Genomic DNA, 18,411 nt, shown 5'->3' with positions numbered 1-18,411 from the left:
TCTACACCGCTCATGCGGTCATCTCGATGAACAATCCCAAACACCACGGCTGGATGAACAGCCTGAGAAGTTCCTGTCGCTTCCCAGCCTTCCGCAGCGCGGGGTCCTGACGCTCAGATACAGGAGTCGTCCTCTTCCGCCTTTCAATGCCCCAAATGTCAGGCGCCAGCCGGCAGAACTGACGGGACCGGTCCCCGCCAGCCGGCTGAACTGACGGGACCGGTCCCCGCCAGCCGGCAGAACTGACGGGACCGGTCCTCGCCAACCGGCAGGACTGACGGGACCGGTCCCCGCCAGCCGGCTGAACTGACGGGACCGGTCCCCGGCCAGCCGACAAGACTGACGGGACCGGTCCCCGGCCAGCCGACAAGACTAACGGGACCGGTCCTCCGCCAGCCGCCAGGACTCGTGACGCCTTCCACCGCCGCCGCCAGGACTGCTCCGGGAGGGAGCCGCGGGGCCGGCCGCCGTCGCCGCCTACGCCGCCTTCTTGAGCTGCTTGTGCAGCGTCTCGACGTCGGAGAAGCAGTTGCGGCCCAGCACGACGCTGGCGGCCAGCACGCCGCCGTACAGGCCGCCCGAGAAGCCGCAGCTGAGGATGTCCTGGCCGGTCAGGTACAGACCTGTCGGGCAGGGAGCCGCGTCATGTCAGCAGACTCACACCGGGACAGGCCGGGGCGGGTACAGATGGAAGGTGTGGGCAGGCCGGGGCAGGTGCAGACGGAGGGTGCGGGCAGGCCGGGGCAAGTGCAGACGGAAGGTGTGGGCAGGCCGGGGCAGGTGCAGACGGGTGCGGGCAGGCTGGGGCAGGTGCAGACGGAAGGTGTGGGCAGGCCGGGGCAGGTGCAGGCGGAAGGTGTGCGCAGGCCGGGGCGGGTGCAGACGGAAGGTGTGGGCAGGCCGGGGCGGGTGCAGACGGAAGGTGTGGGCAGGCCGGGGCAGGTGCAGACGGAGGGTGTGGGCAGGCCGAGGCAGGTGCAGACGGCAGGTGTGCGCAGGCCGAAGCGGGTGCAGACGGAAGGTGTGGGCAGGCCGGGGCGGGTGCAGACGGAAGGTGTGGGCAGGCCGGGGCGGGTGCAGACGGAGGGTGTGGGCAGGCCGGGGCAGGTGCAGACGGAGGGTGTGGGCAGGCGTGGCACGTCAGGTCAAGGAAGAAAGTTTTGAAATTTTAAGGTTAAGGAAGGATTCTCAATGCGGCGGATTAGGTAAAGCACATCTGCAGCTTTGGTCATGAAGGTCAGACTCGGTACAGACTGGCAGTGTCCGGCCAGAAAGGTCGGGTCACATCCGGAAGAGAACTGCACGTGGCACATATACGGCGGGCGCTATCCAGACTGTGGGGGAGTGGACCGTGCTTATACTTTCTCATCTCCATTCAGCCTAGCAGAAGGGGACAGTGACCGAACGAAGCCTCTGAAAACCCAACAAGCAAGTTCCTCATGGACGCTCATGTATGACGTCAGACCGCTCGAGGTCACCTTGCAACGGAACACCGCGGCCGCGGCCGCATGCCACGGCGTCATTACCTGGCGCCTGGACACTAACGGCCCCGATGGTTCATGGTACACAGCGTCCGTAACGTGCAGGGTTCATGGCTGAGTCATAGTTCACGGCATCGTAATACAGTCGTTCAGACACGTTTACTGAGTAGACACTTCGTGCCAGGACACAGCTGAATGTCGGGCATCATTTCCGAGCATGTGTTGTCTCGAGCGGAGGAGAGCACAGCGAACGTTTGAAACGTTTTTGAAACCGGGAGGACCCTATTCCGAACACATGTTGTCTCGAGCGGAGGAAAGCATAGCAAACGTTTGACGACGTTTTTAAAACCTAGTTCCCTAAAAACCTAGAATTAAACCCTACTTAAGTTTCAACACCAAATTAACGTAGCACCAGCGAAAGCCAGTTCACAGCGGTTTGTTCCGAGTGGTTTTCGGGCACACAACGGCCGTCGCCGCAGGCATCCAACGGGAAGGGTATGTCTGCATTCTAAGCTATGCAACACTAAGAAGTCAAATACAATGAAACAATGAAGCACAGCAATACCAAATATCACGAAATGATACACAGCTTATGAGTGCAGGTCTGTATTTAACAACACGGGTAAAGACAAGCCGGCAACGACGAACGATAAACGAAAACTTAAAACCTCACACCGACGAAGGTCCTCTCACTGGCAGAGCGTATTTGCACCGCCGAAGGAGAGTGTATCTGTGCATCACTGGTAGCTATAGTCCGTCGACGGCCACGTGACGACAGCGCAGCTGACTAACCGACGATCGGGCCGTGTTCGCGAGCTGGATATCAGCACTCCCATCCTCGCCAGCTCCGGCCTCAACCCCGCACGATGTCTTCACAGACACTCCACGGGAGACGAATCTTTCCCAGTTTTTCTCGGGTGTTCTTATTTGTAGGCCTGAAATATCAATCGATGCTCGCCTCGCGCTACTGGGCGGACAGCCACGGGGCTGCCGCCTCACAGCCGGCGGGCGCGTGCTCTTGTCAGGAAGACTTCTGCTCAGTTGGGGTCGCACGGCCTCGGTGGTTGCCACCGACCACTTATCCCCCCTCCTTCCACGGGGCTGTACCACTGCCGACCGTCCGGGCTCCGCCAAAACACCAGTAGGCGTTTGCCGTCTGACGGGCGGAGCCGCACCCGGCTCCTGCCGCCGCCGGCCGCGGTAACCGTCCCGGCCGCGCGGCCTCCTCGCCACCGCCGCCGCTCACATGCTGCTTTGCCGCGTCATCACCACCACGCCGTTGGGTGACAGGCCGCACTCGTGCAGCGTGCAGGCCGTGTCCCAGAGCATGCGGCGCGGATAGGCGGTCATCAGGCCGTACGGCTCCTGCGGCGCCCGGCCACTGGCCTCGATCCGGCGGCGCAGCTCGGCCACCGTGTTCGACGCGTCCAGGTCCAGCGTCAGGCACGCGTCCTGCGGCGTCCGCACGCGCACCGTGGTCGGCCGCGGCGGCGGCGGAGGCGGCGGCGGCGGAGGCGGAGGCGGCGGCGGCGGCGGAGGGAGAGCGGGAGGGGGCTGAGCCGCAGGTGACGCCGGGGCCGACTCCCCGACGGCCGTCGCCTGCGGCGGTTGCGGTGGCGGCGGCGGCGGCGAGGACGCGCGGCCAGTTAGCAACTCCTCGACAGAGCGGCGGATTTCAATCAGCCTGCCGTCGCGCACCACCGTCTTGGGCAGGCGCGCTAGGAAACGCGACACGGCCTGCGAGGGCGCCGGCAGCGGCGACGGCAGCGGCGCCAGCATCGGCGCCGGCAGCGGCGCGCCGGGACGCGCCTTCGGCGAGGCCGACCGGCGCGGTGGCGGCGGCGACGTGCCGCGGTCGCAGCCGCTGCCGGCCGACAGGTAGCCGGAGCTGCCGGGCGTGCGCCTCGCCGCCGCCACCGCCGCCGCCCCAGCCGCTGCCTTGCAGGCCTTGGCCGCCGCCGCCGGCGGTGGCGGCGGCGGCGGCTCCGGCGAGCCGACGCGCCGACGCCGCTGCTGCTGCAGCTGCTGCTCGCGCTGCCGGCGGCAGTAGTGTTCGGCAATCAGGCGCGAGGAGCGCCGGCGGCCGCCTAGCCGGTAGCCGGGCCCCGAGAAGACACGCGCCGGCTCCGGCGGCCGGTACTCCTCGTGGCGCCGGTCCGTGAGCCGCAGCGGCACGCCGTCGGGGAAGCGCTCCTTCAGCTCGGTCGGGAAGTACCCGTCCTGCAGGTCCATCACCAGCAGCTGCGCCAGCGGGTCTGCGTACGGCCGGAACGGGCCCGCCTCCAGCACGATGCCGTTGCGGTACACGGCCAGCGGCAGCGGCGGCACCAGCATGAAGCGCGCGCCGCGCGGCGTGCGGCACAGCTGCTGCTGGTCGGCGCCGGCCAGCACGTTCAGCTCGGCCACGCGCGCCACTAGCAGGTCAAAGTTGACGGTGAACGCATCCCGCGGCGACGCCGCCGGCGGCGAGCGGTCCGGCTTGTCGCCGTCGCCGACGTCGGCGTCGGTGTGCGAGCGCGCCGTCGTCAGGTCGTCGCTGCTGGCGCCCGAGCCGACCCACTCCAGCCCGTAGTCGGCCAGGAACTTCTCCATGTCGCGCACGTGTTTCTGCAGGCGGCGGCACTCGCGGCGAAGGTCGTCCGGTCCGCAGCCGGCGGCGGCCGCCTTCCGCGCGCCGGCCGCCGGCGCCGCGGCCGGCGAGCCGCCCGCGGCGTCGGCGGCGCGCAGCTCGTCAACCAGCCGGTCGCGCTCGGCCAGCGCGTCGCGCGCGCGCGCCAGCTGGCCCTCAAGCTGCGTGAGCCGCGCCAGCAGCAGGCCGACCAGCTCGCGGTCGGACGGCCCGCCGGCCACCAGGCCCGTCGCCCAGTACTTGTTGCGGCGCAGCCGGTCAAGCACGGCGGCCGGCTCGTCGGCCGCCGACGCCAGCTCGGCCTCGGTGCCGCTGCCGCCGCCGCCGCCGCCGCCGCCGCGCCGGCCGGGCGTCTCGGTACCGCCCGAGTCATCTTCGCGGCAGAGCGCGCGCTCGCGCGCCAGCCGCCGCTGCTCGGTGGCCTCGGCCTCCTGGCTCTGCATCACCATCTCCATCTGGCAGATCTCGCCCTCGGCTCGCGTGATCTCCATGAGCTCGTGCAGCCGGCGCAAGTCGTCCTGGTCGGCGGAGGTCAGGTTCCTGGCCGGCTTCTCCGGCGCGGCGGCCGGCCGCCCATCCGGGCAATCCGGCCAGCCGGCCGCGACGTCCCGGCCGCCGACGCGAGCGCTGTCCGAGCTCTGTCGCCGCGCCTCATCGCGCCGCCAGCAGGCCGCCCCGCCGCTCTGGCCTCCGCTGCGGGTGGACGCCCTGCCCGAGGTGTGCCGCTCCGCCTCCCCGCCGTGCCAGCCCGGGGGACCGTTCCCACGACCGCCGCCGCCGCCGCCGCCGCCGCCGCCGCCGCCGCCGCCGCCGCCGCCGCCGCCGCCGCCGCCGCCGCCGCCGCCGCCGCCGCCACCGGGGACGCCGCCCTCACCCTGCCGGTCGTGCGTCTGGTGCACTAGCTGAGAAATGCTCTCGATCAGGTGCGTGCTGGAGGAGCGCTGGCCGCGCCTCTGCGGCTGTGACTGGGGCAGCTGGGGCAGCTGAGGCAGCTGTGGCGGCGGCTGAGGCGGCAGCTGAGGCGGCGGCTGGGGCGGAGTCGCGTGCCGAGCGCCCGGCCCGTGACCACCAGACGTCCACCGCGGCGGCGAAGCAAAGCAGTACGGCTGGGGCGGCGCCACCGGCAGGCGCGGGCCGGTCGCCCGCGGCACGCCGCTGCCCACCACGCTGAAGCCGGCGCCGTCCGCCGGCGCGGCCGGCGCCGCCTGCTGAAACGGCTTGGCCGTGTAGACGCCGGCGCCGCCGCCCCGGCCGACGGGCGTCGGCTGACGGGCCGGCACGCTGCTGTAGTGCGCGGCCACCGGCTGCGGCCGGTGCGGCAACCCCGACGGCATCGGCTCGCCGGCAGAGCTGCGCATGGCCAGGATCTCCTCCAGCTTTTTCCACTGCGGAGGCGCGTCCGCGAAGCGGTCCAGCGGCGGCTCCTTGCCCCCGGCGGCGTACTTCTGCGCCTGCTGCGCCGACATTCGGGCCCGGTCGTCGGTTTCACGGCAAACACTAGTGGCGGGAAACGGCGGGGCGCACTCGTAGCTGAGCGCGTCGAAATCCGCTATCGATCAAACTCAGGACGTCCGGGCGGTGAACATCAGGTGCTTCGGCCGTCCCTGATCGGCGATATGCGCGGCGAAAAGATAATCTGACACAAATGTGCGCAACAAGTCAATCCGTTATTAGTGCACTTTTTATGATAAACTGTATAGTTCATTTAAATTCGTGTCGATCGTTATCAATAACGCATCCGCTCTGAAGACAAGAATCTTTTTTGATCGAGCACGTGATCTGGGCCTTACGCTTCCGCACAGAAAGAGCGGGCAAAGTCCAAACAGCCGAAATGCAAAGAAGCGTGTTCGGACATTGGCCACCAGATTCTACGTGTTTACGAATGAAACGCATATAATCTGCAGAACACAATTCGTTTTAGTGCATGAAGCAATAATTGTCACTGATAGCTGGTTTGTTGAAGCAGTGGACAAAACTGGAACTGATTCTATCTTAGCTAGAAATGATAAGAGTTTGCCATGGCGAGAGTTCACACTTAATAGGAGCATTCCTCTTCCGTTAAAACGTATATCCACAGGTTGGTATCACCTACCTTGCCAAACTCTTTTTTGTGTGAATTTTATTACTATCTCCTTAACACTACCGTCAAAATGTTCACATTGATAATGCATGTGGTCCACCTAGTGACAAGCAGGGCGAGTCAGCATTTCGCCGGCTTATCGCCGCCTCGATAAGAGCGTGTCCTCGTCGTTCGCTCGCTCCGTCTCGACTGTACGGTTTGGAGGACTGCATCTACGTTCGTCAATAGCCGATCACCTCGGGTCATCTCGATCAAATCACGGCCGCTGTTAGCGCGAGGCTTCTGCCTTCCCAAGGACTCAGCTAACACAAATGGATGGCTGACGAGTAAGCATAACCGATGAACACGGAGTGGAGGTTGTCGTCTGGTGCTGGGCTATGCGTCCATACGTTTATAGGGCAGAGTTCCTCGCTGGTCCAGCTTCTAGGTTGGTGTCACCTAACATTTTTCACCCGGGGCCTGCAAATCACGTGTTTATTGCAAAATAAACCACTTCGGCCGGTTTGTAATTCACAAAACTTGCGCTGTAACGTCCGCTTATTCACCTGACCCCGTGAGGCATGCAGCCTGCCCCCTTATCAAAGCCACTGTAGCACATCGCCGGGCCCGAACAGCCAACGAGGCGCGCTGCACAGTTGTGACTGTTCTGCCCGGCCGTCTGCTGCATCCTACGCCAGCTCGACCTAATCGCATCCGTACATCCTACTGACTGCACATAACTCCCAGCATGAATCGACTGACTTGTCTGCATGCGTCACCGATCTCTTTCGCGCGCTTTTTCCCTGCTTGGCCAGTTACAAGCTAGCGCGCGAGCACCCCGGCGCCGCTACTTCCTGTCCTGACTTCTGCACTTCTGAATTACTGACAGACGCACGGTTTTTCGGCGTCTTGGCATTCATGCCCGTTTCGAACTTGGCTGTCGCCTCTGTTTCAATCGGGGTTTTATTCACGGCACCTTTACGCTCTGTTCTCTGGACCGCACGGGAAGTTTCGGTGGCTTATTTGGCCCGCTCTCCCCTAGGTAGGTGCCACGGTCACCACGTAAACATGCAGAATGCGGTATCCTTCTACCTCAGTCTAGGCCGCGCGAGATCTTCCTTCGGACGGCGCTGGGCAAACATCCTGAAGGGATCACGTGTCGTTCGTGGCGCAGCGTCTTGCGTGAATATCGCCATGGAAAAGGTAAGTAGCGTCATCGCAACGAGGAAGCAGTGCTGAATAAGCGTGCGCGCGCTTGTACCGGAGGAACACCGGCGAGGACCGGAGGAATTTTCTGTTCGCGACTCCCTTGAGCGAGTTCATTTCGGAGCCCGCGTCATCGCGAAGGCAGCGATCATGACCCATGGGACCAGCACACCAGCACCAGACCAGCACACCAGACCAGCACACTTCTCATTCGAGACGGTAGTCCGCAGCAACCAGCCTTCAGCCACCACACCTACTGCCCACACAATATTTATAGTCGTGCTTGCGCCGATTGGACGTTCCGGAAGAGGACACAACTTGTGACATCCAGCTTGCCACATGCGCGCAAAAATTACGCCGTCAGATAGTGTTTTCGGTCAACGCCACTACAATCAGACCCCTCCCGCCATAACGTTTTTTGTTGCCTGGTGGCACTCACCCCACAAAGCCATCATGGTGCCCGAAAATCTCGGATTCAACATCACATATCAGGCGTATTTTACGGAGCCTAAAGCGCGTTGGTTGCAAGTTCGTCTCTGCTCTCAAGAAACTCCAACACGCCGATTGTAAACGTTGCAAATCTGTTGCTTAACACCATGATCCGTCGAACACATTTCATAGACTATTTCGCTTGACTGTTTCAGTGCAGATACGTGTGTTATCAATTATCAACTGCATGCCAACAGGGCGACGTTCAAGGGCCCCTTGAACCTCGCGCATTCACCTACCCAACAAACGCCTTCATGAACCACACTGCTGGTAGCGACTTTGGTCTGTTTCAAGTAGCTGAACGACACTGGGGTTGCATTCAGAACGCCACCGATGTGGTCGCTGTTGCCGAGGAGCGCGGACAGGCGCCGGGTGACGTCATCCGGTTGGAACGGGGACTGAGCCGTGTCCCGCTGTCGTCATTGTCAGCCATATGTCTCCGCTCCTGCACATGTCGTGTGTTCTTGCGCATTGGGCTGACCTTGCCCGTCTTCCCCAGGGTTTTAGCTCATCAGTTAGGAAATGAAATGAAAATGGGTACAGCAGGCACTTGTGTCGTGGGTGAAATCCTCAGAATTACACAGTGCAGCGGGATTGCCGCGCAAAGTGAGACGTTTGGCTACCCCACCCCTTGCCTGGCCTGACCTGCTCCGCACCATCTGACTGTCCCGGCCCGCCTTCGTTGGAGCCGGCCCGTCTCCCCTAACCTGACCGGTCCCATCTAATCTGACCCGTCGCCTATCTGACCTGTCCCATCCCCCATCTGAACTGCATCGTCCCCGATATGACCCGTCCGTCCTCATCTGGCCTGACCCCTCCCCCATTTGACCTGTTTCGTCCCCAATCCAATCTGATCTCTTCTTAAGCTACCCTGTGTCGTCCCCGTTTGACCTGACCCGCCCCCATTCGACCTGACCCCTCCCGCATGCGACCCGTCTCGTCCCTCGTCTGACGTTTCATTCCCCATCTGACCTGCCTCGTTCCCCATCTGACCTGTGTCGTCCCCCATCTGACCTGTGTCGTCCCCATCTGACCTGACCCGCCCCCATCTGACCTGGCACGTCCCCATCTGACCTGTGTCGTCTCCCATCTGACCTGCGTCGTCTCCCATCTGACCTGTGTCGTCCCCCGTCTGACCTGACCCGCCCCCATCTGACCTGGCACGTCGGTGGCGGGACGCAGCAGGGTCTGACTCTCGCCGCTGAAGCGCTCCTGGTTGTGGTCCATGCCGTACATCTCGCCCCGCGGCGCCCCCAGGTAGAAGTTGTTCGTCACCGGGCTCCCGAAGCTCACGTAGTCGATATGGTCCTGCGACCGGGGCGAGCCGCGTTAGGGGGGTTGGGGATGGGGTGCGGAGGGGCGACGAGGCGTCTCCGTGTGCGCAAACGTCGCAAACTTCGATGGCAACGATCCAAAGTGCAGGTAATCGAATCAAATGCTTGATTATGCATCCTGTCACCACGTAGTTGAGGCGATGTTCAATGTTAATGCACACCAAGCCAGTCCAACCGGACTGCGTCCAATCAATCCAACTGTAGCACCATACCAATAGCTCTATCACTAGACAGAACTGACTGGCTCTCTCACCCTGATCTGGGGAACACACGGCACTATACCGATAGCTCTATCGCAAGAGGGCCCGCGTTCTCACCCTGATCTGGGGGAAGAGCCGGGTGGCCTGCGCCACCAGCTTGTCACCGATCGTGTTCTTGACGCCCTCGTAGTCGGCGCCGCGTTTGGTGCACCGCTCGTTCTCCCACTGCTTGAACCAGTCGTAGTTCGCCAGCGTCACAATAGCCATCGTGGTCTTACCTGAAGGCGGGCCAGGCCGGCGGTCAGCACGGCGGCCAGCATGGCGGCCAGCACGGCGGTCAGCACGGCGGCCAGCACGGCAGTCAGCACGGCGGCCAGCACGGCGGCCAGCGCGGCGACCAGCACGCCGGTCCGGCCACCGCTCATGTGCCCGACGCGGCTGGGCTCTGATGATGTCCGCTCCCGCTGACACGCTGACCCGAAACACCTCCACAAGAAAGGTCACGTTGAGACGACGCCGGACACACAAATTGCTCCTTAACTTCGTTACCCACAGTTATCACAGGCCGCGTCACAGGTGGGAGACACAGGACTGCCCATCACTTGAGTCAAACATATTCACTGCTTTAAAGCGAGTGAAAAAGCAAGGCTTAGGAAGCCGAGCAGTAAGCTAGTTATCCATGGGTGTCGATGCCCACCCATTCACGACAATAGAGGCGCGCAGCGTACCAGGATGGCGAGGTCTCCGCTCAAACCCCTCGCAAGCGATACCAGTCGCCGCCGAGCCCCGCTCCCGGCGGCGGAAGGGGCGCGCCACGTACCCGGGTAGCGTTTCTCCCACTCGGGGTCCTTGGTGGACGGGAAGGAGATGAACATGAGCGGCACGTCCCGGTCCAACGCTTCGTCAGCCGACAACGCCATGTAGTCGTTGCACACCTGAAGCAGGGCACCCGCACGCTCACATCGCTGTCGTCGTGCGCCCGACAGCACCCACACAGCACCCAGACAGCGCGCCGCGTCCGGGGAGGGCGGTGGCAGCGGCGGCGCCGTCTGACCGACACCGCGTCCTCCGGCTTGCCGCCCTGTCCAGCCCGGCCCCGGGGAGGTGTGTGGCGCAGCGCCTCAGGCCGCGCGATGTCACAGGATGCGAGGTGTGATGGGGAGCGGCGCAGGGCGGCCGAGGTGGGGGCTACGGGCAGCGGACACCAGGCGGGAGCTCCAGGACTTCATCATCCGCCGCTGCTGCTTATTTTAGTGGTTTAAAAAAATGGCACACAAAGGTGGACATGTTAGCGTTCCGGGGTCACAACGCTTCGAGATTCAACTCCCCCCCCCTCCCGTCCGTGCTCTCACCTTGGTGATGTCATTGTTGGTGAAGACCCACCAGTTGCGGGGGGAGATGGTGCTGTCGCCGCTGCCGCGGATCTCCTCCAGCGGCGCGTTGAGGCCGACGAACACGGAGAAGCCGGCCGTGGCGTGCGACATCTTGGTCAGCGGCCACAGGCGCGACGTCTCGGCCACCGGCCGCGGCAACAGCCGTTGCATCGTATTGTACAACCCTGCCGGCAGCCGGCGGGGTCACCACGGGCCGTCACGGTCACGGTCACGGTCACGATCAGGCCACGGTCACGGTCACGATCAGGTCACGGTCACGGTCACGATCGGGCCAAGGTCACGGTCAGGTCACAGTCACAGTCACAGCCACAGTCATAGTCATAGTCACAGTCATAGTCACAGTCACAGTCACAGTCATAGTCACAGTCACATTCATAGTCAGTCACAGTCACAGTCATAGTCATAGTCAGTCACAGTCACAGTCACGGTCACTGAGGACCCGTCTGACCGCCCCCCCCCCCCCCGCGTGGTGACCATCCACCGCCCGCGCCACATACACACACACGGTTGCGTCGCTCCCTAGTCTCCCTTTGCATATTTTGTTCTCATCGCACTTTTCTTTCCGCTGCGGGTCTATTGCCGCCCGTCTACTGTTTCAACTTACACCTCACCAATCAATTCAATTCTTCACCTCACCAATCAATTCAATTCAACCAACATTCTCCTTCACCATCCTTTCGACCCCATTCTCAAATGCCCGTTCACACACCGATAAGCATTCGCCTCATCGTTCTCATCCCATTCTGAACCACCTCCTCACACGCCAACAGGCGCCGCCTCCACCGCTCCTTCCACCCACTCTCCCAGCTCATCCCCCTCTCGCACACAACAAACGCACGAGCTCTGTATTGTCAGCGGAGCCCACCCGCGGAGCCCTCGCGTTTGAGCCCTCGCCCTCGCAGCGGGGCCCACCTGCGGAGCCCTCGCGTTTGAGCCGTCGCCCTCGCAGCGGAGCCCACCTGCGTTTGAGATGACCATCGGCGCGCGTATCTCGTGGGTCGAGCTGCCCTTGGCGACCTTGACGCCGACCACTGTGCTGCGGAGCTCGTCCATCAGCAGCTCCTTCACCTGGCGGCCGGTGCGGACGGTGACGTACCGCTGTTCGAGATCTGCTGGCTGCCACACTGGGAGGCCTGCTGGCTGCTCAACTGAGAGACCTACTGGTTGGCTCACTGAAAGACCTGCTGGCTGCTCCACTGGGAGGCCTGCTGGCTGGCACAATGAGAGGCCAGCTGGCTGGCCCACTGAGAGACCCACTGAAATGACATCAGAGACCCACAAACCCACCGAGAGACCCACTGGGAGACTGCTGAGAGACCTCCTTCACCTGCTGACAGCCCCACTGACGGCCGGTAGCCAGCGCACGGGTCCGCCCTCTCCACCCACGGCCGACCAACGGCCAGCACGCCCCGAACTGACCGAATCACCGGGCCTGCAGCATCCTTCTAGCAGCGGTGCGCGCTGGGCTGCAGACCGTCGCCGTGCGACGACGTGGCACTCTTCTCACACAAACAAACGCTCACCTCGGCTCTCACCAGCACCCGGCCGCCGGCCTCCTCGATGACGGGGATCATGTGAAAGGCGATCTCCGAGGCGCCGCCCACCGGGTACGAGCCGCCTGCGGGGGCACCGAGTCAGGATGGGTCAACGACAGGGTCACCGGGTCAGACCAGGTCATCCGTAGACAGGTCGGTTACCGGGACATGTCGGGACATCGACAGAGTCACCGGGTCAGGTCGGGTCATCTACATGGTAACCAGGTCGTCGACAGGGTCACAGGGCCGTCGACAGGGTCACAGGGCCATCGACAGGGTCACCGGGACAGGCTGGGTCATCGACAGGGTCATCGGGTCAGGCCGAGTCATCCAACAGGATCATCGGGTCATCAACAGGGTCAGGCCGGGTCATCGACAGGTCGTGCGGCCAGAGCGCGACGGCGGAGCGTCAGAGCGTCGGGTCACGGGGCTCGTCGATCCCCAGCGCGGTCCGCCGATGGATGGCATGTGCTTGGACGATGTGATCCAGGCGCCGAACGCACCCGCAGAAGACAGCGGAACGCCATGTAAGCGGGTGAAACTGCCTGAATCGACCAACTTCTTAGCTGCTCATGTTGTGACATCGAAAATTGACTTTCCAATACCAAGTGCCCCCTGGTATCAGCACAGGTTGTAACGCTATCTCACAAAGAAAAACCGTCAATATGATCATCAATATGGCAAGTCACATAAACCACAACACGCGGTAAAGAGCACCCGTCCGACGGCAGCGCCCCTGGCGGACGCGGCGCGAACTCGTGCCTAGCCGGCGGCGCCACCGTCGCCTCACCGTGCCAGAAGTGGGCCAGCAGCGTGGCCTGCATGGGGAATCCGGCCTGGTCGGGGCTGGTGCCGTAGTCGCCGAAGCAGTACATGAACAGCGCCTGCAGATCCTTGTTGTTCGTCTCGGCCTGGCGGTGACCATCCGCACCTCAACATCAACAGTCAGTGGGGTCGGGTTGGGGTACGGCATAACCAAAGAGTTCGGGGAAGCATCGGATCCGTCTCCTTTTCCAACGCTATGGGACCATTGATGGCGATGATTTGGGCTGTACGGGCCGGCGAAGCTCTTAGCAAGCATTGAAGAAAACAAATTTGGGCATGTTCGCATCGATGCTTTCCGAGCCGGCTTAAAACGTTCACCTGAAGAGACACAGTTCGCGAGGCGTCCGCCAGGAGGCGGAGGCGTCCTCCCGGGGCCACCTCTGCGGCGTCCACCGGCGCCACCACCGCGGCATCCGCCGCAGGCGTACCGTGACCACTTCCTGCACGGAGCGCTTGTTCCACTTGAACACGTCGGAGACGAGGTTGAAGAGGCCGGTCTGCAGCAGCAGCTGGCTCAGCCACACCGGCAGCATCTTCACCAGCACCATGCCCATGGCGCCTTTCTTGCACTTCACCACCGCCTCGAACAGCCTGCGCGAGTGGATGGCCCAATGGCTGAGGTGGCCGACTTTGGATTGACAGGTACGGGCTTCACTAGTTCGATTGTAAATTCCTTCCGGACAAAACTTAGTGGTTCCGACCTCCTTCAGGGATGCCGAATCAGTTAGATACGTCGAATATTCGCGCAACAATAGCTTTAAACAGCATCCAAGGGAGGCGGCGCTCAGGGTTCTTTTCACGAATAAGTGTGGGGGGGGGGGGGGGGGGGAAGAAGGGGGCGAGGCAACTCGGGACGGGCGTAATTCTGACAGAATTTGACGGACAGGCAGGAGCTTTAGGACGGGCTGTCCCATTGCCTTGTCCCTTGTCCCAGGAGCTTTGGGAGGCATCAAGCACGATCTCCTTTGGCAGATCGTCGGAGGTTCGCCACACCTGAGCAATGTTGGATGGAGCGGCGGAGGTCCGAGTTCAGCGCGCCTGCAGCGTTCCGATTGACAAAGAGCGACTTGTCGCGATGCCTTCACAACGCGAAAACGGCAATGCCGTGACCGTCTCAACTTTCAGCCGCCTTCATAAGTGCCGCAACGACGGCACACACGGCTTGGCTGGACAAGGCTGCACGCCACCCGAGACCCAGCGTCGGGGCGCGCAACAGCGCGCATCTCCGCCACCCGCCGACCAGCCGGTCCCGAAGGACGGGAGACCGGCACGGGGCGCTGTGGCCCCCAGCAGCGGCTGTGGACGCCCCGGCGCGGCGGCGCGCGGCCCTCACCGATCCACGGCGTCCGTGTCGTCGGGGAACTGCTTCTTGACGTGCTCCAGCCAGCGCCGCCTGCCCGACACCAGCGAGTAGCGCTTGTCGCCGAACACGGCCGTGTCGAACTCGTCGTCTGGCGGCGGCGGACGCGGCGCCATCAGGACTCGCGCGCGCGCGCGTGACGCGGATGAACGGGCGGATGCAGCGGCCGGGCCGATACAGGCACGAGCATAACAAAGGCATGGACAGACGGACGCAAGGACGGACGGACACATGTGCGAGTGAACGGGAAAAATAAGCCGATGACATGAAGGCAGACACGGACCGAGATGAATGGACGAACGAGCGGGAGAGGTGGAAGGGAGGTATGAACGATCTCAAGAAGCAATCAGAGGGCTTCACATGCACGCCGTATCGCATTAGGACAGGACACTGCGATAGGACGGGGACAGCTTCTCTTTACACGCCGCGAGCACATCACATGGCTGGCCACACACCGCTATATACAACACAACAACGCGTGACAAACACAACAAACGTAAAATGTACAAAAAAGCACTCCATGGAACAAGAGTGGGCATCGACTGGCGGCGGTAAAACCAGCATTAATGATGATGAAGACAAATGACTCTCCGGCGTGAATCAAGCCCCAAGATCATGCAGAACCCAACCACCGTGGCACACTGCCTGCACAAGGACACGTTAAAACGCACTTATTGCACATCTTTCATATCGACAGCGAGAACGAAATAAAACAGAACACGACCAATGACTGGTCCTAGCATGTCACAGCACCGCTCCGATGACACATGCTGATAGCGTTTCTCGGCGCCTGAGACCAATGCCGGAGGTGCTGAAGTGGGTAGGTACCCTCCTGTACCTAGCGGCGCCCACTGCCGGAGGTGCTGAGGTGGGTAGGTGCCCTCCCGTACCCAGCGGCGCCCGCTGCAGGAGGCGCTGAGGTGGGTAGGTGCCCTCCCGTACCTAGCGGCGCCCACTGCAGGAGGCGCTGAGGTGGGTAGGTGCCCTCCCGTACCTAGCGGTGCCCACTGCAGGAGGCGCTGAGGTGGGTAGGTGCCCTCCCGTACCTAGCGGCGCCCACTGCAGGAGGCGCTGAGGTGGGTAGGTGCCCTCCCGTACCTAGCGGCGCCCACTGCAGGAGGCGCTGAGGTGGGTAGGTGCCTTCCCGTACCTAGCGGCGCCCACTGCAGGAGGCGCTGATGTGGGCAGGTGCCCTACCGTACCTGGCGGCGCCCACTGCCGGAGGTGCTGAAGTGGGCAGGTGCCCTCCCGTACCTAGCGGCGCCCATTGCAGGAGGCGCTGAAGTGGGCAGGTGCCCTCCCTTACCTAGCGCCGCCCACTGCAGCTGTCCGTGGGTCAGCTGGTCAATCAGCGTCTTGGCCGACGTCTGCGAGTTCAGGTTGCCGATGTAGTGGATGCCCACGTCGAACTCGTAGCCCTTGTCGATGAAGGTGTGGCAGCAGCCGCCGGCCTGTGGGAAGGCGAGCAGCGTGAGGGTGAGCGACTCCCGCCAGGGCGGTGCCCCGTCGCGCGGCATTGGATGCGTCAGACATCAGACAACGCCCGACAAGTTGAGCCTCTCAAGCCTTTTAAGTTGTATTACAGGACGGTAGTTTGCTTAAAACGGTCTTACAATTAGACCGTCGTTCTCCGTTGAAAGATTGCCACGCGATGATCTTATGAGAATCTGTCAATTGTGTTACATTTTCCCTTCGATCTTTGCCGCCATCAAGGGCGGCTGATTATGATGTTCACGCTGACACAAAGACGACGTAAACAAAAGCCCTCCGCAAAACGCTGGCCGTGACCACACCGACGGCAGCATTCCACAGCTAAACCCCGCAACCGCTGCCAGAACACCAGTCCTCCTGCCTTCCCACTGAGGACGCCCGGTAAGCCACCACCCCCGCCCCGCCGCCGCGCCTCCGCACCCCCGCCCGCCTCGCCCGCTCCGTCGCCGCCGTCCGGCCGGCGCGATCCCGAGACGCGGCGCCGAGTCCCGTGACAACGCGCCGCGACACCTGGCCATTGTCCGCTAAACGGTCACGCAGCCGGCGCGGCGGCACGGGGCGGCGCACGCCACGGCCGCGCCGCCGCCGCCGCCGCCGCCGCCGCCGCCGCCGCCGCCGCCGCCGCCGCCGCCGCCGCCGCCGCCGCCGCCGCCGGGGCCCTCCGCGGCACTCAGGACCCGAGCACCGCTTGCTGGCCGGGCTCGGTCAGTCGGCTCGGTCTGCGGACAGTGCCAGCCGACAGCGTCTACGCACGATGGTTAAGGACATGCTGTATGAAGTGCGTTTGCCTGCTGCTGGTGCCGCACCCCGTCCGCGATAATCTGAGTAGGTCAATACATAATCAGTCCGCCAAAATCTGAGTAAGTTAATGCATAATCAGTCCGCAATAATCTGAATAAGTCAATACATAATCAGTCCGCGACAATCTGAATAAGTCAATGCATAGCCCAGTCCGGCCGTGCGCGATACGCGCGTGCGGCCTCTGACACCCATCCACCGTCGTGCCGTGCTCGCGCCCGCTGTCCGGCTCGCCGCCGGACGGAACCGCGCCCGACTGATTGCGAGGGAGGAAAGGAGGCAGGAGGGGCGGAGGCGGGGGGGGGGGGGGGGGAGTTCTGACCACCAAACAGTCGTATTGTCACCCGACAGCCTGCCGAGTTCGCCAAGGTCAAGAACTTTTCAAGCCTGAACAGTTCTTGTCCGAGGATGGTGCGGGGGCCGCGGCGGCATGAATCATGTGCTAAACGGCTCCGGAGCGGGCTCACAAAGCCTCGCCGGTCTCGCCTCGCTCCACTACGCAGGCGGCGCCACCTTTCGGGGTGATTCCACACCCGATGTGCCGGAATCAGAATATAAACAAGCGGGGAGGCAATCTCGTAGAGATCTACAGGTCTTGCCAAGTCGTTTCTCATTACATATAAAGGACGGTTCACTTGGAACGTTGAAAGAAAAAAGTCAACTGGGCTTTTACCGCCTTTAAGTGGGCTCGCATATTGGCGCAAAGTAACGTTGAAACAGGTCACAGCATGCCATAGTTTAGCTCCACGAGTAATGTAGACGACAGCAGTCATTCTATGACCTCATACGATCTTGGCCTTGGGTACACCCGCACGTGCGATCTAGACAGACGATGGTACTGGCACACCGTGAAAAAAACGCTCTCGGTGCCCCAATACTTTAAGGCGGTTTTGGAAATGTGACTTCGCGTGATTTTGGCCTCAAATGGCCATTGCACCACAACCTACACACCGCAGGAGCTCCAACCCCTGACGGCAGATCTAAGGGCAAGTTCAACGTAAATGACCAAACTGAACTTGATGTATACTTGACGTCGAATGTCAGATCCATCAGCATTGATGGTGCTGATGACATAACACCCTTACACCAACAGACCAACTCGACAAGAGCATCCTGCACATACAGCTAAGAATGCGTTGCGATGCCACTCTTTTCCACCTTTTTGCCACGCTCCGCTCCGAGAACGAGGTCAAAGGTCGGCGACTTGGCAGAACAGTAGCTCGGAACGTGCAGCCCAGGTGTCAAACGGGTGTAAATTCGGCCAGTGAAATGCAGTTATGATGCCCGTAACCGCTCAGGAGATGCCTCCGAAAAGCCAAGATGGCTTGCACCTAAACCGCAATGATGAAGTATAAACCAATCCACGTAACGATTTTCTTGAAGATATTCACGCGCATGCTGCTGCTATAAAGCAATCACAAATTCACGTCTACCAGTGACAAACCTCCAGCACTCATGTGGACTTCACGGTTTTGGATAGCAACAAGGCTTGCAGCGTCTCGAGACCGAAGGGGCGGCGATATCACCATCCGCGTGCGAATACGCGTGCCCTTGACCAAGGTCGTGATGGGCAGCCGCCGCATCGAACGCATTCCTCGTAATGAGTCACA

At 62.3% G+C, this 18,411-nt stretch overlaps 1 protein-coding gene across 1 annotated transcript in view; it reads right to left on the bottom strand.

Annotated features, from left to right (window-relative positions):
- Positions 1 to 405: 405 nt before the first annotated feature.
- The window catches only part of LOC119114328 (all-trans-retinol 13,14-reductase), a 44,070-nt gene continuing 26,064 nt past the window's right edge, over positions 406 to 18,411 (bottom strand). Inside the window, exons 4-14 of the mRNA XM_037238524.1 lie at positions 15,819 to 15,963; positions 14,486 to 14,603; positions 13,581 to 13,743; positions 13,118 to 13,238; positions 12,316 to 12,410; positions 11,752 to 11,860; positions 10,751 to 10,956; positions 10,219 to 10,333; positions 9,516 to 9,676; positions 9,022 to 9,172; positions 406 to 623 (exon numbers count right to left, since the gene is read on the bottom strand). Coding sequence (XP_037094419.1) covers positions 478 to 623; positions 9,022 to 9,172; positions 9,516 to 9,676; positions 10,219 to 10,333; positions 10,751 to 10,956; positions 11,752 to 11,860; positions 12,316 to 12,410; positions 13,118 to 13,238; positions 13,581 to 13,743; positions 14,486 to 14,603; positions 15,819 to 15,963 — 1,530 coding nt within the window. The 3' untranslated portion in view covers positions 406 to 477. The remainder of the gene's footprint in view (positions 624 to 9,021; positions 9,173 to 9,515; positions 9,677 to 10,218; positions 10,334 to 10,750; positions 10,957 to 11,751; positions 11,861 to 12,315; positions 12,411 to 13,117; positions 13,239 to 13,580; positions 13,744 to 14,485; positions 14,604 to 15,818; positions 15,964 to 18,411) is intronic.

This window comes from Pollicipes pollicipes, unplaced genomic scaffold (genome assembly GCF_011947565.3).
Source record: "Pollicipes pollicipes isolate AB1234 unplaced genomic scaffold, Ppol_2.1 Scaffold_7262;HRSCAF=8765_pilon_pilon_pilon, whole genome shotgun sequence".
Classification (NCBI taxonomy): domain Eukaryota; kingdom Metazoa; phylum Arthropoda; class Thecostraca; order Pollicipedomorpha; family Pollicipedidae; genus Pollicipes; species Pollicipes pollicipes.
This window is presented reverse-complemented; position numbering and strand designations above follow the sequence as displayed.